The following is a 22358-nucleotide window of genomic DNA, read 5'->3' on the forward strand; positions in this document are numbered from 1 at the left end:
CGTTTTATAAAAAAAAAATAAAAAATAAAATTCAATATACTGTCAAAACGTTCCAAATATATATATTTTAAATACTAATTCAGAAAATTGCTCCTCATTATTTTAATAATTTTTTTCAAACAAGTTTAAATATACCATAACATAAAGTCATCTTTTTAAATGATAGATTGTGTAAAGTAAATTATTAGTCATCGTTTTATTTAAAAAAAAAAAAAAAAAATCAATATTCTGTGTCAAAACGTTCCAAATATATATTTTAAATAATAATTCAGAAAATTGCTCATTATCTTAATAATTTTTTTCAAACAAGTTTAAATATATCATAACATAAAGTCATCTTTTTAAATGATAGATTGTGTAAAGTAAATTATTAGTCGTTTTATTAAAAAAAATAAAAAATAAAATTCAATATACTGTCAAAACGTTCCAATTATATATATTTTAAATACTAATTCAGAAAATTGCTCCTCATTATTTTAATAATTTTTTTCAAACAAGTTTAAATATACCATAACAGCTTTAATAATTTAGTTAATCTTGAAAGAGGGAATTATAGACCTATGTGCTTTGTTCATCTCATTTCATTACAAATCAATTGATTGAATCCGTTCGATGACTTCAACAAAACCCCTCTCAGTCAGCCCGATGAAGAAACCCCCGCGTCCCGTCCGCGGTCGTCCCACTTTGTCGCTCGTTAAAAACTTCACGTCTCAGGAGGAAGCTTCTTCTTTCCTTTTTCCTTTTCTTTTTTTTTTTTTTTTCGTGGCTTTTGACGTCCCGGAGACCGCGATTCAAGTTTAGCGCCGCGGCTCGTCACATCGTCGGACAACCAACCGTACGACAAGCAGCGCCGAGACAACCAGTGTCCAATAACACACTCCAAGGAGTTGGCGGCAGCCAATGTCGGACAGCCGACAACAGACGGGATAAACACGGACGGATCGTCGGCAGCCAGAAGAGCGCGCACCGACGGAGCTCCTCGTCCCCATTGTTCGAGACGTACCGACGTGTCGCCGGCCTGATTCAAACCGCTGCGAAAGGGGGTTGTTGTTGTTGTTTTCGGGGGGTAAGCTTTTTTTTTTTTTGTGTTGTTTTGTTGTAAATCTTCTCTTACGAGCGCAGAGTGCGCAGCTCTTATGAATGAAACCCGATGCGTCGGAGGGTTTTGTTGTTGTTGTTGTTTTGTTGTTGTTGTGGTTTTTTTGCACCGATTTACGAAGGTTAGTCGCGCGCGCGGCTTTGAGCACGATGCTAACTCCCCCTCCACCGGAGCTAAACGGGTTTTTTTGTTTTTGTTTAAACTTAAAAAAAAAACAAAAAAACCACACCGAAACTTTTTCAGGCTGCGGATCGTTAATTAGAAAAGAAAAGCTCCGGGAGTTAACGCGTTTCTAACTATGATCTATTCTCCAACCTTGAAATCGCCGCTAACTTACAAAAGCCTGCTTCTGTTAGCGTGTGTTGCTAAAAGCTAAGCTGCTAGGCGGATGCTAGGTCGGCGGCGGCCCCGGAGGCGGCGACACGCGTCCCCGCGACATCACGGACGCTTTGACCGACGCTCTTAAAACAAAAACATATTCATCTCGTATTGTCTTAAAAACAAAAAAAAAAGAAAGAAAAGCAGGCCCTGAAGGCCCCGGTGTGGCGGTGGTGGTGGTGGTGATGGTGGGTAAAGGGGTGTGACAACAGACCCGCTCCGCTATTGTGGGCAAATCAAATCAGCCATTTTAATAATCGTCTCGTGAAACGAGCACGGTTAGCATGTTAGCTTAGCGTAAATGCTAAAAGGCGAAAAGAAGATGACACAAAGCAAAAAAAATTAATTAAATAAATAAATAAATAAATAAAAGCCCGTTGTTGGCGAACAGCTAGCGAGGAGAGGCTAACGCAGTCGTCTGCGTATCCCAGCTGGCGAGCTGCAGGTTTTTTTTTTTTTTTTTTTTTAATTTGATTTATTAAATGTATTTATTTGATATCATTTTGAGGGAGTCTTTCGTGTTATTTACACGTTTTGCTGCTTTCCGCTCGTTTGCGTCGCGTCTTTCTTTCTTTCTTTGCGGGAGCTCGTAGCGGCGGAGGAAGTAAGTTCATTGCAGTTGTAAAAGAGGAGCATCGTTGTTGGCCCTCTTTTGTACAACGGATCATCTGTCACCCCAGACACCCTCCTCCTCCTCCACCTCCTTCCTCCACCACCACCTCCTCCTCCTCCCCGCTTTAAACAAAAGATGGACCCGACAAAGCAAAGAGGCAGACAATCGAGCAGCACGGGGCATATTTAGATATCGTCACTGCAGCTGCACGAGTGGACTTTGGATCCGGGTTTTTTTTTAATTTATTTATTTCATAGCGTATTTATTTATTTATTTGTTTGTTCTCTCTGTTTTAGTAATCCAACATGGGGAAGGACCCAAAGAAGCCCAGGGGCAAAATGTCCTCATATGCCTACTTTGTGCAAACGTGCAGAGAGGAGCACAAGAAGAAACATCCTGATGCCAGTGTCAACTTCTCAGAGTTCTCCAAGAAATGCTCTGAAAGATGGAGGGTAAAATCAATCATTCTTGATATCTGATTATTATTTAATAAAAATAAAAATTAAAAAATATTTTTTTTTTTTTTTTTTTTTTTAATTCTCTATCCAGTATAATTTTCTTGAAAGCCGTGTTTATCTTTCAGATTGCTTATTATTACTGCTTCTGTTTTCTCACAGACGATGTCACCAAAAGAGAAAGGCAAGTTTGAAGATATGGCCAAACTAGACAAGGTGCGCTATGAGAGGGAAATGATGAATTACATTCCCCCCAAGGGCCAGAAGAAGAAGCGATTTAAGGACCCCAACGCCCCCAAGAGACCACCGTATGTAGAACGATCAGCATGTACACAATAGTCTTTTTTTTCTTTTCTTTTTCCCACAGTAAGTGCTAAGTGTGTTTTCCCCACAGGTCCGCTTTCTTCCTGTTCTGTGCCGACTTTCGCCCCAAGGTAAAAAGTGATACTCCTGGACTTTCTATCGGGGACACGGCGAAGAAGTTAGGAGAGATGTGGAATGGCTCATCTGCAGAAAACAAGCAGCCATATGAGAAGAAGGCTGCCAAGTTGAAGGAGAAATATGATAAGGTAAAAAGCCATCGAGCGACCGAAGATAGATTTGTTCATGTTAATCTAACGAGCATATTTTTTTTGTGAGACCCAGATTTGAATGAATCGGCTTTCTCTGTTGCCCTAAAAACACATTTGTCATGGTTTCCAAAGGACATGGTTTCTTATCGTACAAAGGGAAAAGTAGATTTGGCATCTGCTGCTGCAGCTAACGATGATGATGATGAAGATGAAGAGGAGGAGGAGGAGGAGGATGATGATGACGATGACGATGATGAGTAGACTGCAAACGGATGGGACCTGAAGTTTTGTTTATGCCATATATATACTCAATTCACCATCTTGAAACAAGTCAAACTGAACAAAAACATGTGTATATTTAATGTTTTTAAGATGTACAGTGTTATTCTCCTTTTTTTTTTTTAAAGTTAACACTACATATCTTAAGTTTGATATTTTCTAGTGGTAGCTCTTTACCCTTTCCATTTTACGTAACTATTTAGGAGGAATACAAATACGTATCAAAGTAACTAGTCTTTCGGTGTTACAACTCAAAAATGTGATTTCTGAGTTGGTAGTGTATTTTTCTTTATTTTGAAAAATATTTTTTTATGTGCTGTCCCAATGTCTTTTTATTGTTCTTTGAATACCACTCTAACAATAAATACCAATAAAGGTAGTTTTTTTGGTTTTTTTTTTACGAAGTTGTTCTTTTTAATTTAATGAATTAGTTTTTTTGGGTTTTTTTGCCTCTTAATTTTAGGGCTCTCAACATCTCCAAGAGTCCGGTCAGTTATCAGACCCAACACGTGGAACATGTAGCGACATAAATAATTCAAACTCTTCGGGGCTTTTCATTTAAAATGGATAGCTGATGTTCTGTGAAAAAGTGCAACATAACATAATGTCGCTTTGTTCTTGTTATTGCTGTAAAGTTCTTTTTCACAAGGATAGTTGAGTTTTCTTTGTTTCTTATGTGATGTATAAATCTCTAGAATGATGGTTCTGCTGGATGGACGATACATGGTTCCATTCAATGAAATGCTCATCAACAGAGAAGGAAATTGGCAACAGTAAACAATATGAACTCTTATCAAGAATGCATTATTGCTTGATTTGGAAATAAAATCAGCTTTTGAGGCGTTTATCTAGTCCAAGCACACGTTGCCTAAGGACTGTGATTATTAAAGTGCTTATGAATCCACACCCTGCAGGATTATTTGATGTTTTTTTTTTTTAAACATACTGTGGAAAGTGAGTAACTTCTCTGTTCATTGTACTGCAGTTTGAGCCGACCGTATCCAGAAGGTGGCGCCGTGAAGAAGTACATCGTGCAGTATAATCAGTAAAAAGTTACTTTTTTAGTATAGTTTTATTTCATGTACATACAGGTGCCCAGCCTGAAAGGACATATCCAACAAACAGAAATGACTTTTGTGTTGATGAGACACCTACTTCTTGAAAATCTTTGCTAACAAAGACCTTTTTATTTTAATTTCATCAGAAATTAAGGACAATTTAGAATAAAGATTGTCCTAAAATTATACGATGAGTAATCAAATACAAAATAGACTCCATTTTCAGTCTCAAATCAAATAGTAAATAATATGTATTCTTCGGGGAGACCACTGAAACCTACATATTGTATCTGAGCCTCATTGTGCACACAGATCTTTGACTTTAGGCTAAATGTTGTTTCACATAAGGCTCTACGTTCATGAGTTACATCGACCTCATCCAAAACATAGAATTGTGAGTCCATTTGAGTCTTACCAGGGTACCAGTAGTGTGTTGTGTGTGTGTTCTTCCGCAGTGAGTCGAGGCAGAAACCTTTTGTGATCCCTTGCAAGGATTGATTTCCCATTCTCTGTAATTAGAGACAAACTCGCAGTCACGGGGGCCTCACAGTCACTTAAAGGGGGCTCACATTTCCATTTATCTGACTTTTCTCAGCAGTACTCTCCTTTGCTGTATAAATAACTACTCAGAAGTGTTTGCAAATATGAATGAAGACATTCGTCTCCTGTAAAGTGGGTCTAACATAGGCTCAATGTTCCTGCATGTAGTTAATATTAGGGTCACAATAGTTGTTTTTATTGGAGAGTGATAATGGTAGTTTTTCTATTCCCTTGCAGCCACATGTTGTGCTGTAGTAACAATAATTATGTAAACCATAAGAGGCAGAAAGGTCATAGAGAAATGCTCGGGAATTCCAGACAAATTCTAATTATTTAATTCATTATAGTTGCCCTGAGAAACTGTTTATGTTGTTACACACACACACACAAAAATCTGTTTTATCATTTTGTGATTCAGAGTGGAGGGTTTTTTTTTCCCCCTCTCCTTTTCTCCTTTTACCCATTGAATGAATGCCTTGCAGTCTCTGAATGAAACCTCTATCTGACATGCAGCAAGGAAGCCTCCCTCTAGGCTACCTTACCGCAGGCAACTGTTCAAAGATTCCATTTCATGTCTACAATGAGTAACCTCAGTCGGAAAATCCACGGAGAGAAAACAGGACAAGGTTGATTCATCCAAATATTGTATGAAATACAAATAACAGTCACTAACTTTTAATCAGCTTCATTTTGGAACCTGAAAATATATAGATTTTTTTTTCTGACTGCAGGATTAGCATAGTGATGTCAAAGAGGCGTGTCATTCAGGATTACAAACTGAGAAGATTGAGTAATCACTGGGGATACAGCCTTTCTAGTTTTCCAGTTGTTGGTCTTGTGTGGAGGTAAAGCTGTGCAGTTTCCAGGACTTTACTTTTTAATGCCTCGCCTGTTTCATTATGCTTAGTATCCTAATTTCTTACTAGATTTTTTTAATTTTGACGAAGACAGAGGCATTTAGGAAGTCAACTTTATAATGGACTCTTCCGGACAACGGACGATATGTATCATTATTTTGTTTCATTTTGTGGTAAGTTGGCCTGTTAGCTCATATGTCGTAGTAACTGATAACAACTTTTATCAAATTTATAACGCAACAGTGCCTTTATCTATATGGAATGTGAAAAGAAATCTCCCATTTTAGTTATTTAGATGCCTCAAAAGTTGTAAATGTATGCATATTTCACCAGGCTGCTTTTTTTTTTTTTTTTTTTTTTTTAAGGTGTTAAATTCTGCAACCTCTCATGAACCTTCATCTGGAAAAACACTGAATGTGAGTCGTGAGAGGGACTTTGCAGAGATTGTCTCAGGGCAGCAGACGCCTCCCTCCTGGTATCATACATCTGCTGATGCTGTGCTGAAGCATGGCACAGCCAGCTTACACTCTCGTAACAGATGGCGATCACAGATGGCTTTCTCCAAAAGTGTGTATTCATTTCAAGTGAAAGAAGACACACTACCAGGTTAGTTATCTTTCTTCATGGGAGCACAAATGTATGTTATAAGTGCATATGTTAATATATATTGTTGGCAACACATAATTTAATGTTTTTTGCAATACTAATATGCAACTAATTTGATCTTTGCTATGTTTGCCAATAATGTTGTCAACATTTTTGAACTTTTTCACTTGGCAGTTATTAGACCACCCTGTAATGATGCATTATGCACTGTGTTGACAGGAACCGTTGTGGGAAAGGTGGAAACGCAGTTTGAGAGTCTCACGCCTATCACTTACTCAGTTCAGGAGGATGATGGAGAGAACCTGTTCCTCCTCAGCCCCATCTCAGGGGAGTTCCTATTATCCCGCAGCCTGGATTTTGAAACACAAAGATTCTACATTCTCACAGTTGAGGTGCAGCAGGGGGATTCGCAGGTATCTGGTGTCAGGGTCTACTTCAATGTGCTGGATGTGAACGACAACCCCCCGGTTTTTTGTCAGGAAACCCTCTCTGCATCGTTGCTGGAGGACACATGCATTGGCACCTGCTTCCTGTCATTGAATGTGTCAGATAAAGATGATGGTAAGTGTGCAAAATACTTCTGAAATATTACTACCAGCCAACACGAGGGAAATTTCAGTGTTACAACAGTCACTTTATGTAAAAATGTACTCTTGTAGAATGAAGACTAAACATAGAACCAATATACACTGAGAATTCATGCGTGTTTGGGAACCTCACCCTCCTATTGCTGTGGACAAATAACATGCCCACCTTTTGCTCTGGAGGTTGAAAGGTTCTTTGCTGCCTTAACATCATCTATAAGCATTTGATCAAAATATATTATATTAATGAATTATGTTCCTTATACATTATTCATTCATTATATACAGGATGTAAAATGAAAGAATAATAATAACAATAAATAATCTATCTGATTAAACAGCTAAATACACATTTTAATTTAGTCTATATGATTATGATTGATACAAATCTTAGAAAAGTGAGCACAAATATACAGATAATTAAAATCCTAGTTTTATACGTTATATATTTGCATTGATTTTTACATGAATAGTTTGAAATCTGTTTGTACTTTATACTTTCTCCTTCGTACACACTACAAATGCAGGATTTATTTTCACTGTGTTGTATCCATTCTTTTTGTAATGGAGCTGCTCCTCCAGCAAGGGATTTATGGGTCTAAGCAATTTATGGGGGTCAAATCTACAACCATCCCTGCATCTCATGGATCAGCTAAAGTTAATGAGAAGCTAATGCCATGTATGATAAAAAAATAAAAAAAACATTTTGGCCAATAATATATAGTTTTTTATAATTAGCATTAACACCATCCACATCTTTCAGTGTATATAACTCCAAATGAGTTAGACTGACCTTTTGCACAGATAACTGTGAAAATAAAACCTTCCAGGTTTTGAGTGTGGAAGCAGATAACTCATTTTCACACATTTTTCATTACACATGCAACATTTGGCAAGTCAAACCTAGACATGAATTATGTTTATTTTTTCTAAAAAAAATATTTAATTATAGCATTCAGAAAATGGTCCCTTAAAAATGCAGCATTAGAAAAGAAAGAGTATTCTGCAACAAGACACAACACTTTTTTAAGTTAATGAATGCTTGATTGTAGTGTCATATGTAAATAATTCTTGAATATGCATAAAGGGCTAGAACATAAGGTTTTTAATTGGGATTTAAGAGTGTACAGTATGATAATTCACTTATTTATGCTTAAAAGAGAGGTCTAAGAGTTCCCATATTACCTTACAACAGGTCTTTATCAGAAGGCTTTTCTATTATTTGTGATGAGTCGTTTGTTATCTTTTCTTTTCTGCCAGGTGACAATGGAAAACTGAAACTAAAAGTGGTCAGTGGAGATGAGGAGGAAGTGTTCTTCTTGCACGCCTCTGGTAGTCTATGCCTGAACAAAGAGTTGGACAGAGAGAGACAGTCCTCCTACAATCTGACCGTGTCAGCCAATGATTGCGCCCAGCCTGCCTCTTCACAGTTCACCAGCACAGCACATGTTTTTGTGGAAGTTGAAGATGTCAACGACAACGCTCCTTTCTTTGTGTCAGCCAGAAGTGTTAGAATACCGGAGGACACTGCACTTCACTCTGTTGTCATGACTGTACACGCTGAGGATGAAGACACTGGATCCAATGCGAAGGTTTTGTATTATTTAAACAACACCTCTGATGGGATATTTAGCATCGATCACAGAAGTGGAAAAGTATACTTGGAGGAAATATTAGACAGAGAAGAAGTAGATACCCTGACTATTACCGTAGCAGCCGCTGATAGAGGCTCACCCCAGATGGTAAACACCATGAATCTCACCGTGCATGTTGAGGATGCAAATGACCATGACCCTGAGTTGTCACAAAGCAACTACAGCCTGTCAGTCAGAGAGGATATCCCCAGGGGAACGAGCCTGTTGCAGGTTCAGGCTCGCGATCAGGATATTGGGCGAAATGGCCAAGTGCGGTATATGTTGACCCAGGCGAGTCCGTTTGTGGTGGATACAGTTCGAGGTGTTGTCACAGTCATAAATCAGCTCGACAGAGAGAGGGACTCAAACTACACATTAGTAATAACTGCTGTAGATCAAGGGGACATACCCAGATCTGCTACAGCAGCTATCAGTGTGACCGTGTTGGATATCAATGACTTTGCGCCGCAGTTTTCACCAGAAACACTGATCATTCATGTCCAGGAGAATGAGGATGACCCGTCTCTGCTGATGTATCAGGTGCGAATGGGTCTCAGTAAGAGTTCACTAAATGTTGATGGAGAAGGTTTTGATGTTAATTTCTTATTTTTGATCAGGTGTCAGCTTTGGATGAAGATTTAGGCATCAACAGTCAGCTTACCTATTTTATACAGAAAGGAAATAGTGATGGTTTGTTCTCCATCACTCCCAGTGGCACGCTTCAAATTTTACACAGCCTGGACAAGGAGAAGGAATCGCTCTACATGGTCACCATCACTGCTGTTGATTCAGGTCATTTAGACTCTTAATTTGATATGTAAATAATATCCTACACAAACTGTTTCTTCAAACAATGTGATAACGAATGTCACTTTGTCATTTGAAGGACTGCCACCGTTAACAGGAACTTTGACTGTACATGTGGTGGTGGACGATGTCAATGATAACCATCCAGAGTTTACAGAGAAAGTCTACAACACCATCGTGTCTGAGGACAGTCCTATAGGCACGGTGTTCGCCATGATAACAGCATCTGACATTGATGAGGGTGTCAGTGGGGAAATACGGTAAAATGTCACATCATGAAGTCACTTAAAATTTGAAAGATTATTGAGAAGGAATTTGGGGTAATTGCTTTCTTAGTTAGAGGTCTAGGGAAAGTTATTGGCCGTTTTTTATTTTTTTATTTTTTATGTCAGTTCCATGTTTGTATGAGATAAGGATAAAGACAGAATCCATATTTCTCTCTATTTCTTACACAGTAGTCTCTTCTTGAATTTACTGCATATGCTGCATAGAGAACCTTTCAGGATATACAGGATGTTTACCTATATTCTACTGCAATACACTAAGAATGTGTTGTATTTTTCACTTTAGGTATTCCATGGAAAACCTTGATGTACCTTTTGCCATTGAGGAAAGATCTGGAGAACTTTTTACAACCAATACCCTCGACAGGGAAACAGCAGCTATTTACAGGTTGACAGTTATTGGCAGTGATAAACATCCAACCCGGCCTCTCTCGAGCTCCGTGCTCGTGACTGTACTTATTGGAGATATCAATGATCACTTGCCTCAGTTCATGAACAGCCCCTATGTGGCCTATGTGCCCACTGACTTGGCTCCAGGTGAGGGACTGTATTTACTTTTGACATTTTATACTGTATCTCATTCCAGATAACAATGATAAGATTGAGTTTTATTTCTTGAATGTTGTTTTTTTTTTGTGCAGGCTCAGTTCTTTGTGCTGTAAAAGCAACAGATGGAGACACTGACATGAATGCAGAACTACATTATTCATTGTCTGGACAAAGTTCCGATCTGTTTTCCATTGATCCACAAAGTGGCACTGTATTCACTTCAAGTGCTCTCCGGAGAACAGATGATTTCATCGTCAATGTGCATGTGGAGGATGCTGGAGAAAATCCCAAATCTGACATCACTACTATAAGCATCAGGTTTCAGAACGCCTCGGATTTCCCAGAGATGAATGTGGACGTTCTGAGTTATTCCCTCTCTGAGGATGAGCCAGTTGGGACCCTTGTGGCTGTGGTCTCTGCAGTGAGCAGCAGAGCTGAACCGGTCTCTTTTTATCTTGCTTCTGGAAACGATGAAGACATGTTTCATGTGGAACAATTAAGCGGGGCAGTGACAGTGGCGAACCCTCTGGATTATGAAAACAAAAAGGAGTTTTCTTTGTTGATAGAAGCCAGAGACTCTGGTTCTCCTCCTTTTTCCTCATTTTCCGAAATTCACATAAACATCTCTGATGTAAATGATAATTTCCCTCAGTTCACTCAAGCTGAGTACAGATGCGAGGTTTTTGAGAATTCCTCACCATCCGGGTTTTGCGATGTTCTTGCCGTTGATGCAGATTCTGGCTCTTATGGCACAGTGCAGTACAACATAACAGAAGGAAGCACAGATCCTTTTTTTACAATCGACCCTGAAAATGGTTTATTGAGCACCACTGTAAGTCTAGATAGAGAAAATACCCCTGAATTTAATTTAACAGTTGAAGCTGCAGAACTAGACAACCCTCATCGTAAAGACAGAGCGACCGTCATCGTCATTATTTTAGACAGAAATGACAATGCCCCTCGTTTTTCTCAGATTTTTCTCACAGAAGTGCCGGAGGATGCCTCTGTTGGACACACAGTTATACAAGTCACCTCTGCTGATGATGATACTGACGCTAATGCAGTCATCACTTACTCCATAATTGACCAAAGTGACGGGATGCTTTTTCATATTGATGTCACCACTGGTTACATCACTGTTGAGAGACTTCTGGACAGGGAGGTGCAAGATCATTATATCTTGAAAGTAAATGCAAATGACTCAGCATGGAGTATAAGCACAGATGTCACTATCGTCATTTCAGACGTCAACGATAATAGACCAGTGTTTTCTGATCCTTTTTATACTGTAGTCCTCTCTGACACAAAAGACCAAGACGTGTTTGTTTTGCAAGTTCATGCTACAGATGCAGACGTTGGGCAAAACCGTGAGATTTCTTATGTTATTGAACCTCCAAATGAGGAGTTTTGGGTGAATGCTTCCTCTGGTCAAATTTATACAAAGCAGCCACTGATGTTGCATAATCCTGCTTTTGAACTCTATCAGTTTACAGTTATTGCTTTCGACTGTGGCCGTGTTCCCCTGTACAGTAATGCCACTGTCGTAGTGAGATTGGAACAGTACAACCACCACCCACCAATGTTTCTGCCTTTCCAGCCTCTGATTGCTCTTCCGTATCACCTGGCTGTGGGAACTGAGGTGGTCCAGTTTACCGCAATAGATCTGGATGTCAATAGTAGCCCTAATATTGAGTATCTTTTAAATGGAGGTAATGCAGCCGATTTCTTCTGGGTTCAAGCCGACAATGGAAAAGTAATCTTAAATCAAACTTTAGCACAGAGTGAAAATCTGTCCCTCACTTTATTAGTTGTGGCCAAAGATCAGGGCTTCCCCTCTTTAACAGCACAGACTGAAATCACTTTTGAAATCACGGGCAGGAATCGATTCTCTCCGAACTTTAGCAAATCACATGTTACTTTCTCTGTCCCTGAGGATTTGCCTGTAGGATCGGTAATTGGGAAAATTCAAGCAGAAGATGGGGATCGTGGTCCCAATGGTGCAATCATGTACTATATTAACTCAGAAAATCCTAATTTACCATTGTCTATTGGAGAAGTGTCAGGACTGCTGACACTAATCAGAGAGCTTGACTTTGAAAAAGAAAGTATTTCTTACCTTCAAATCAAAGCCATAGACGGCGGTTGGATCTCTAAAAGTACCATGTTAAATGTTACAGTTATTGTAATGGATGTGAACGACAATCCTCCAGTCTTTTCATCCTCAGAGTATACCACGTCCGTGCCTGAAAACTCAGAAATTGGAACAAATGTTGTAGAAATGAAGGCTGCTGATATTGACTCGGGTGCAAATGCACAAATATTCTACTCTGTTATCGCTGGCCATATGGATAAATTTGCAATTGATTCAAGAAACGGCACAATCACCACTTTGGACGTCTTTGATTATGAGCGGGAGCAGATCTTCGATATAACGATTAAAGCCTCAAACACTGGCGGACAGACTTTATTTAGTTTGGCACACATTGTCATCCAAATCTCAGATGTCAATGAGTTCACACCTACTTTCAGGAAAAAAGAATTTCACTTTTCAGTATTTAAAAATGTGCCTGTTGGAACTCTGATTGGAAAAGTGAAGGCCACAGATAATGACCGAGGCTCTGAAGGTCAGGTGTTTTACTTGATGTTTGGCCAGAACAAACATATAGGCTTTGAGATTGGCAAGCTTTCTGGAGAAATATATACAACTGCTAGTTTGAGGAAACAGGGCAACAGCCGTGCAGTTTTAAAAGTTCTGGCAAAGAACTCTGGTGTTATTACAGGCATGGACATAAATGAGACTTTGGTCCACATCAATGTGATCGACACCAATGATGCACCTATGTTCACCTCTGCGCACTATGTGGCAAATGTCACAGAAGACAGCCCGGCTGGGATGTCTGTGATGACTGTGAGTGCTCTGGATCAGGACTCCTTCTTGGACTGGAATCGTTTTTTCTTCAGCATTGCAAATGGAAACACAAACTCCTCTTTCTCTGTTGATCCATCCAGTGGTGCTATTTCAGTTAACTCTCCACTCGACAGAGAACTCTGGCCACTTTATAATCTGACTGTCACAGCCACTGATAACGGCACGCCACCAGCCACTGGGACCACTAATGTCATGGTAACTATTGGCGATGTTAACGACAACGCCCCCGAGCTCACATCCACGGAGGCTCAGGTGAAAGAAAATCAGCCTGAAGGCACCGTAGTGGCCAGATTAAATGCATCTGACCGTGATTCACCACCAAATCAGGGTCCTTTTACATACTGGATAATAAATCCCTCAAGAGGAAGTGCTTTTTCTCTCACTCCTGATGGAGTTTTACTCACCACACGGACTATTGATCGGGAGCAAATCTCTGCATATCGAGTCCTCGTGGTTGTCAGGGATGCGGGATTTCCTTTGCCACTATCATCTACAACAACGTTCCATATCAAGGTTGTGGATGAAAACGATAACCCTCCATTACCTAGAAATATCTTCATTGAGGTGAAATATTTTGGCACTTCTTTCCAAGGAGGCATGATCGGTAATGTACATCCGGAGGATCCGGACGAGTCTGATACATTCAACTGCGCCATAAAAAGTGGTTCAACTAACATGTTCACAATACCTAATGGCACATGTGAGCTGTGGTCTTCTCCTTTTCAAGGCGAGGCAACGTTTAACATCACAACCGAAGCTACAGACCAGCTTCACTTCCCAGTAAACAACAGCATCTATGTCAACTACAAAGGTTTCACGAACGCTTCTATTGACAGCTGTATATTATTCTATGTGTCTTCATCCTCAATGGAAGAGTTCTTGTCGAATAAGTATTTGAGGTTTGTGAAAGCTCTGGACAGTTTGTTTAACCTACAGGCCTCTAAGACTCATGTGTTTGGAATCAAACATATTGGCAGTGAAATCCTGCTGTTGGCCGCCGTCAAAAATTACGACGGTCAGTATCTCAGCAGAGAGGTAGCGAGAGGTGTATCTGCTGGACATAAGAAATTACTGGAGACTCAGAGCAATGTAACGATTTCCCACATCACCAGTGATCCGTGTCTTACCAGCCCTTGTCAAAACGGGGCATCGTGCAACAAAAACATTTACATCAGCCAGGAGGCGGCTGTCCTGGAAAGCGTAGTGGTCATCTTTGTGTCACCACAGAAGGAGATTCTCAATTGTACCTGTCTGGTCGGATTCACTGGTTCCCTCTGTGAAGATGACATTGATGAATGTGAGGTGAATCCCTGTGAGAATAATGGCACATGTGTGAATACAGCAGGAAGTTTCTACTGTCAGTGTCAGAGCGACTTCTCTGGCTCCGTCTGCTCCGCTGATGTAGATGAATGCCTGAAGGTGAAGTGCCAGAATGGTGGAACTTGTAGTCCCTCGCAGGATGGATATCACTGTCACTGTGTGGCTGGATTTGAAGGTATGTTTCGGCATATAAAGAAACAAAAAAAAAAAACCCACCTTATTATGTGTCAACAGAGGGCAGAAGTTCTTTACAATCTGTGCTTTATTTCATTTTGCCAGGGGAAATGTGTGAGGAGTTAATTGACCACTGTAGATCAACACCCTGCATTCAGGGCACCTGCATCAATTTACTGGCAGGATTCTCCTGCAACTGTCCCTTTGGTGAGAATAAAACAGAAAAAGGGATCTTTATAGCAAAAGTTCAGCATTTTAGAAGGAGAGTGGTGTCAATCTTCTCATTATTCTTCACAAAAACAGTGTTTTCCCCAAACCATTTCACTATTTATTTGAATTTGAGAAAAAATGCACGAACTTTGTCAAGTGTTTTTTATGTACCAACACTGCAATTCATCTTTATTCTAGGTGTCAGTGGAGTCCACTGTGAGGAACACAGTTACGGCTTTGAGGATCTGTCCTTCATGGAATTTCCCCCGTTGGATCGCAGGACTAATTTAATCTCTCTCGAGTTTGCCACGGCGCAGAGGAACTCCCTCCTCCTCTACAATCCCGGAGGAGCCTCCAGCAGGGAGTTCCTCGCACTGCAAATACTGGATGGGGCCATTCATCTCTCTTATGACCTGGGCTCAAGAACTGTGAGGCTGCAGACACACAAACAAGTTGCAGATGGATATTTTCACAGTGTCACTGCCAGGAGGATCGGCAATGTGAGTTGTCGTAGCACAAGTTTAATCAGTTTTCAACAGTTTTCAGAGAGGAGTGAGTTTGAAAACACTCACGTAGTTCTGTTTGTATTAACAGATGGGTTCTTTGCATGTGGACAACTGCACAGATGTTGAGGAAAATGGATTTTGTTTTTCAAAGAGTGATGGCAGTGTTTCAGAAAGGTAACAGTGAAACAATATCATTAATGCACATATGCCTTCTTTCCAATGACAAGTCAAAATATCTGCCTTCTGAAAGGTCCATTTATCTTCTCTGTTTTTAGCCCTGTCAGCAACTACAACTTGTGTCAATCATTTCTCTTTCTCTGTCTTTACATCCAATCAGGACACTTGATGTTGGCAACAATAATATGACATTTGGAGGCTTGAGGACTATTGAATCTATTTCACTGCACCCTTCTCAGATAAAAACCCACGACTTTGTTGGATGTGTACGAAACATTCATGTTAATGGCATCCTGCTGAGACCTTCGATGGCCCTCGCAACATATAACGTACTTGATAGGTAGGTTTATTAAATTTAAAAGGTAAACCAACAACTCAGTCCTTATTTTTGAAATACTTGAGTGTTTAATACATAGTTTATTACCATGTTGTTTTTGCATATGTCTGAGGTTTACAAACGTGTCTTTCATCTTTGTTGTACACAGGTGTCCGCGAGCAAAAGTGTCAGCGTGTCTCAGTGTCCCGTGCAAGAATGATGGTGTGTGCTATGACCTCTGGTCTGACTATCTTTGTGAGTGCAAAAGCCCTTTTACTGGGAGAAACTGTTCTAAAGGTACAAAAAAAAAATAGATAAAAAAAGTATATACATGAAAGTGACTTTTGATTTTATGACTTTATGATTTATATTTTATATTTAATTTCGAAATTAAGCTTTTTTTCCCTTTTTGAACAGAAATGTCAGAAGAGCTTGTGTTGCGATTTGATGGGAATGACTACATTGAATATGTTATTAAGGAGAGATTCAAGAGAGACTACCTGCTAAAATACTTGATGGATGATGAAAAAGAGGGACAAACAAAAGAACAAAATGTTGTTAACATCAAGTTTAAGACCAAAGATGATGGAGTGTTAATGTTTGTTTTTGGACAGACTGGATATATTATGCTGAAGGTGCGTATTAAATACATTTACTGTAGATATTTATTCATGTTGCTTTTACATTTGAAGTGTAAAACCTTGTTTTTCCTTATTAAGATAAAAGGCAGAAAGCTTGTGTACATTTCCAAAGATCCACTGTCAGAACACCTGTCAGAGTTCACTGTGGACCTTCCTGTGGCTGATGGGGTCTGGCATGTCCTCTCCTTGTTCAGCAACGGGCAGAACACTTTCCTTTCTGTGGATGGTAGTCCTGTGTTGAACACCACCGATCAAAGCATGGATCTGACTCCTGTTAGTGTGGAGAAGATCATTCTTGGTGCAGCTCCAGCTGCAGAAACAAAGCTTCAACAAACAGGTAAAGATGTACAGTTTATCTATTTTGAAAGGATTCCTGCGTGAACGATTTATGTACAGCACAGTTCTTCTCCTTTTCCCATCTAGCTGTTCTTCCAGCTGCTGAGGTTCTTGCATAGAGACTTCCTATTTCACTTCTTACAGGAGGTTTTCTTCTTTCTTTTCATGACAGGGTTCAGTGGATGTGTGCAATACTTCAATGTGACCGGTTACACTCTGCCTGTCAGTGGACACAGTGTAATGGTGGACGTCTGGCCGAGCTCAACCCTCACCCAGTCCAGCTGCAGCTCTCCAGGTGTTTGCCTGCCCTCGCCTTGCTCTGACGAGGGCGCTAACAGGAAGACGTGTTCCTCATACTGTCCAATCCGGTGGAAGTGCGGACCTGCTGTGCAAAACAGGTCCTGCATCTGTTTACATAATGTCTCTGACGACTTCTGTGATGTATGTATCTCCACAGCGAAGAGCCATGATCATTGCTCTGAAGTGCAGGGCAGCGTGCCGATGTGGCTCTTAGCTGTGGTTCTTCCTCTGATCTCCATCTTGGTGATTATAGGAATGCTTTATGGCCTGTACAGAGTGAGGCAGCAGGATGCAACGTGTCAGAGCGAGCGCTTCCCACAGAGAACAGAGCAAGGGACAGACGACATAGCTTTTTGTTTTGATGACAGCACAATCCTCACAGATGCTGTGTCTCCAGAGAAAGGGAAACGACATGACCCAATGATCGCCGATCAGCAGAGGTCAAGTGTGGAGTTTTACTGTGATACCAGCCTGTCAGGTGTTCAGCCGGTGCCAAAGAGTGAGGTAGACTATTGTGAAATCGGCAGCATCTGTAGTGCATTTCATTCCGACAAGACGTCACTGAAGCTCAGCTGGCACAAACATTTATACAGTACAAAATATGCAAAAAGTGATTCTAAGCATTGGGGAGACTTGAGGACGCTGTTTACAGGATTTAAGAAAGAAAGCTCCAGTGAAGAAAAAAATCCTACAAAGCCTCAAAATGTTGCTTTCCTAAACAAGCAGTTGTTGACTAAGCTTGACACAGAGCAGTCCCAACGGACACAACCTTGTTACATGAAGAGATTCCAACAGCCACAGCTCCTGGAGCCGATACAAAGTCTCTCCTTTGAAGAAATTAGAAAGCTAAATGCTCCTCTGGAGCAAACATCACATCATGCATCCCTGAAGTCTGGACCTGCCCAGTCCACCTCAGTCCCATCTGAGAGTGAAACATACAGCACATTCACCTGCTCAGAGTCTGAGTGCGGACCCTTCACTGTCATCAGGGGCCAGACATATATACATGACCAGTCAGCCTTGTCAGAATGTACCTTAAGGCAACAAGGCTTCCTGCCTGCCAACTCATTCTTAAAACAAACCTGCCTCTCTGCCGCAGGTCAGGATGAAGCTGATTGTGCTCCCTCCGGTACGTTTGAGGAGCAATGGGGAAATGTTTTAAACATGCACTTTCTTTTTAGCAGCTATGCTCCCGTATTTGAGGATATTGCACATCTACCTATTGGATCTAGTCATAGCTGCGACATGCAAAGCGACATAGAGGAAATGATTTGACTGTAATTACACAGGTGTAATTAATAGGTCAGATGGATTAATACATTCTGTTACTTAGATATTATTGACATATTTTGTATGTAATGATATTGTTAAATGTATCTAATCACTCAGTCATTTACTGTGTCAGTAAATATTATTAACATCATAGCAGTTTATAGAATCATGCTTACCAGTAAGCTGAAGGACTGATTTAGTAACATTTTAAAACTGCATGCCTCCACCTTCTACAATCCCATATAACCTCCTTGTTCAATTTGAAATTAAAGGTGTAAATTGACTTACATCTGTTTCCTTCCTTTATCAAACATACAGTAATGGTTTGGCTCCACCTAGTGGTTAAATGCAAGGTTACATTCCAACATGTTCTGTTCACAGTCCTCCAAAAGAACATATCCCCATAGATTACTTAAAACAGGCAGTGCATTGCAACCCAGTTACATTTTATTGTGAAAGCATCAATCATGTGAGACAGCATCAGTTGTTATTGTTCCAAAAGCATTTTATCATACATTTCATAAAGCCTTCTTGTAGCCATAATAATTATGATGGCCAAAAATTGTGTTGAGGTGAGCTTAAGATCGCGGTCTAGTTGAAAGATTTGTTGCCTGTTACACAGTATACATTATATATTTGGCATACATACAGTAGTGGAGTGCTGATCTTTTAAACAGTTATTCGATTTTATTCTGAGTATATTTTAATCATAAGAAATATAGTACAAGAAACCTGAGTAAACAGCACATTACACAATGTATAGAATATTACACAGCAGAATGTTTTCAAAAAATATTCTGAAAGTTTTGAAAATTGTATGTATTCTTTGAAAACACAAGTAGAGATTTTCAATGAATTATAGCATAATTGTAATGACAGTTACTCTCAGTCTGTGGAAGGTTTATTTCGCATTTCAGTGCAGACCATCACATATTTAGATTTCAAGAACTACTGACATATATAAGGTGGATTTACATCCCCAAAAAACGATTTTCGGATTAATCCGAATGTAAGCAAGAAAGTAGGATTCAGCACTTGACCGTATTCTGTCTCCGTTTTATTTTACAGGTTAATTTGGGCAAAGAAAGCTTTACTAAATCAATTATAAATTCAATTAATTTATTACATAAAAATATAGACACTAAAAGCACATCTTGAAAACCATTGAATGGATTTTTGAAATGAACTCCAAACTTCAAAATAAATACAAGAATGGCAAAGTACTTTTCAAGTATATATACGAATTGAACTTCTCTTCTTTAAATATTTATTATTATTTATAGTGTTATTTATTTTGGTATACAACACGTTCTGCACATCCAATAAGATGTCTGTATGCAACATGTTATTTAGTTCTTTTTTAACATTTAGGGTAAAAAAAATGCAATCAGCAAAACTTTCTAGAGTACTACGTAATACCAGTGTTTATTTTTCTATTTTTAAGTCTCTGCATCAAAGCTTTTTTAATGTCTTTAGTCTTGAAACAGTATATTATTGGATTAATCACTGTAGGTATGAGGCTGTACATCATTGCTATTATAATACGAGCAACGAGACTAAAATGTAATCCCAAATTGTTAGCCAGATAAACAAAACATCTTGGCACATAGTAAAGGCAGGTAATAAAGAGCTGCGGAGCACAGGTGGACAGAACTTTGTGACGCCTCTCAGTGACAGACATTCTCAGAACAGCTATGATGACAGAAAGATAAGAAAAAATGATGAACGTTAAAGGAACTAAGAGAGTCACCATTGCATTTGCAAGTGCAACATTTTTAACATATGCAACATTTTCACCACATCCCAGCCGAGTTATTGATATATGATCGCAGTAGCAGTGCATGATGGTATTTAGGTTGCAGTAAGGCAGAGTTGAGGCGTGAAGCACAATCCCCATCATACGTATGAATGTTAAAACCCAGAACAAGCTACATGCAATGGAAATGGTTCTGTTTGTGAATAAGAGAGGATATCGGAATGGAAACCAAATGGCAACGAAGCGATCCAATGCCATCATCATCAAAAGCAAAGAATGAATGGCTCCCAAAGAATGGACAAAATACATTTGTGCAAAGCAAGCTGTAAATGAAGATATCATGTCATTCCACCAATATCTGGCAATGATTTTTGGAAGAGTCACAGTGCCAAACACGATGTCTGACATTGCAAGGTGAAAAAAGATCAAGTATGTTGGTTTGTGAAGAGACCGCTCACAAATGATAACAACTAAAACAAAACCATTTCCAATCACGATAGCAAGGAAGACCAGGAGGAGGAGGAAAGACACAGCTTCATAATAGTCAGGTGAAAGTCCGGGGAATCCAGTGATAACAAAGTATTTTATATTGGTAACATTGGTGTATTTCATAACCACAGGTAGAGAGAAACAGCCTGAAAGAAAAAAGAAAAAAGAAAACAAACAATCCTGGTTGTAAAATCAGAAAAGAGTGAATGAATAAATACCACTCAACATTCAATACTAATCAAATATAAGGCAACAGGGATACAATAGGATATTCCAAAGGTTATAGCAATGAATCCTCTTCCTGCATGTCATATGTCATAAACTACATCTCACCTTTTCAGCCTTAATTTTGAGAGAATGCGGTCTGGTTCCAAAAACAGTCTTGATGTTTTTGGCACTTTATATTGTAAAGGTTTCCAACAGAGTCTGGTCTAATGATGTGTGTGGAAATGAAAACTCAGAGGAGCCAACTCTCATGTGTACTCAAGCTTTTGAAGTGTCTCACTGCTTATCTTATGAAACAGATAGTGAACAGTTTCAGGTCTGTGCTGTGGTTGACTGTTAAAAGCTTTTCTGAAAAGTTATGTTTGATGCATCTAACAGAAGCAGGAATAAGTTTGTGCATGCATGGAACAATTTCATGAAAGAGTTGTTTGTTTGAAACATGAGTCTGTGTGGTAGAAGAGAGAACAAACATTCTGAGTGCATAGAAGTTATTAGAAAACCTGTGGTATCGATACCACAAATTAAAAAACTATACAAATAAATTTCATCGATAGTGCCCTTAAACAAAAGATTGCAGAAGAAGCAGGATGTCTTTGTGAAAAATTCAAAACCACATCTTCTGCCCCAGAATTTGTTGCTTTCTGACATTTCTTAAATACATTTTTGGTAAAAAAAAAAAAAAAAAAAAAGTACCTGTTTGGCTGTAATGTCATATTTTCATGTTTTGTCATCTGTATATTGAATATTCCTGATGTTTAAATATCACATACGTGTGCACATATTTATGTAGTTTTATCAAAACATTGTGAAGAGAAATTGGTCATAAGTATTCAGACCCTTTGCTCAGTATTGAGTAGAAGCACCCTTTTGAGCTAGTACAGCCATGAGTCTTCTTGGGAATGATGCAACAAGCTTTTCACACCTGGATTTGGGGATCCTCTGCCATTCTTCCTCGCAGATCCTCTCCAGTTCCGTCAGGTTGGATGGTGAACGTTGGTGGACAGCCATTTTCAGGTCTCTCCAGAGATGCTCAGTTGGGTTTAGGTCAGGGCTCTGGCTGGGCCAGTCAAGAATGGTCACAGAGTTGTTCCGAAGCCACTCCTTTGTTATTTTAGCTGTGTGCTTAGGGTCATTGTCTTGTTGGAAGGTGAACCTTTGGCCCAGTCTGAGGTCCAGAGCACTCTGGAAGAGGTTTTCTTCCAGGATATCTCTGTACTTGGCCACATTCATCTTTCCTTCAATTGCAACCAGTCGTCCTGTCCCTGCAGCTGAAAAACACCCCCATAGCATGATGCTGCCACCACCATGTTTCACTGTTGGGATTGTATTGGGTAGGTGATGAGTAGTGCCTGGTTTTCTCCACACATACCGCTTAGAATTAACGCCAAAAAG

The 22358-nt window shown here is 39.6% G+C and overlaps 3 protein-coding genes across 9 annotated transcripts; 2 read left to right on the forward strand and 1 right to left on the reverse strand.

Moving 5' to 3' along the window:
* The first annotated feature begins 2354 nt into the window (after nucleotides 1-2354).
* Nucleotides 2355-3794, forward strand: hmgb1b (high mobility group box 1b). The gene is made up of 4 exons (XM_069707287.1): nucleotides 2355-2542; nucleotides 2708-2853; nucleotides 2940-3114; nucleotides 3250-3794. Exons 1-4 carry the CDS (start codon nucleotides 2396-2398, stop codon nucleotides 3376-3378), a joined length of 597 nt encoding a protein of 198 aa, XP_069563388.1. The 5' UTR covers nucleotides 2355-2395; the 3' UTR covers nucleotides 3379-3794.
* Nucleotides 3795-6217: 2423 nt separating this feature from the next.
* On the forward strand, nucleotides 6218-18785 carry LOC138625954 (protocadherin Fat 4). Of its 7 annotated transcripts, XM_069707288.1 has the most exons (15): nucleotides 6218-6457; nucleotides 6677-7018; nucleotides 8302-9215; nucleotides 9293-9467; nucleotides 9562-9742; nucleotides 10053-10303; nucleotides 10408-14739; nucleotides 14844-14945; nucleotides 15147-15448; nucleotides 15543-15628; nucleotides 15792-15971; nucleotides 16117-16244; nucleotides 16365-16582; nucleotides 16667-16925; nucleotides 17097-18785. In XM_069707288.1, exons 1-15 carry the CDS (start codon nucleotides 6403-6405, stop codon nucleotides 18497-18499), a joined length of 8928 nt encoding a protein of 2975 aa, XP_069563389.1. In that variant the 5' UTR covers nucleotides 6218-6402; the 3' UTR covers nucleotides 18500-18785. The 7 variants fall into 7 exon arrangements, with proteins under 7 accessions (XP_069563389.1, XP_069563390.1, XP_069563393.1 ...); XM_069707289.1 differs by lacking the exon at nucleotides 14844-14945; XM_069707292.1 differs by lacking the exon at nucleotides 17097-18785 and having other exon boundaries at nucleotides 16562-16582; nucleotides 16783-16919.
* Nucleotides 18786-19904: 1119 nt separating this feature from the next.
* LOC138625972 (olfactory receptor 52B2-like) lies at nucleotides 19905-20864 on the reverse strand. Its single transcript, XM_069707334.1, has one exon. It carries the CDS (start codon nucleotides 20862-20864, stop codon nucleotides 19905-19907), a length of 960 nt encoding a protein of 319 aa, XP_069563435.1.
* Nucleotides 20865-22358: the final 1494 nt, after the last annotated feature.

Source organism: Brachyistius frenatus, unplaced genomic scaffold, assembly GCF_029030835.1.
Source record: "Brachyistius frenatus isolate BFR_SWC_R1_liver_20210118 unplaced genomic scaffold, ASM2903083v1 Contig_68, whole genome shotgun sequence".
NCBI classification, from domain to species: Eukaryota; Metazoa; Chordata; class Actinopteri; family Embiotocidae; genus Brachyistius; species Brachyistius frenatus.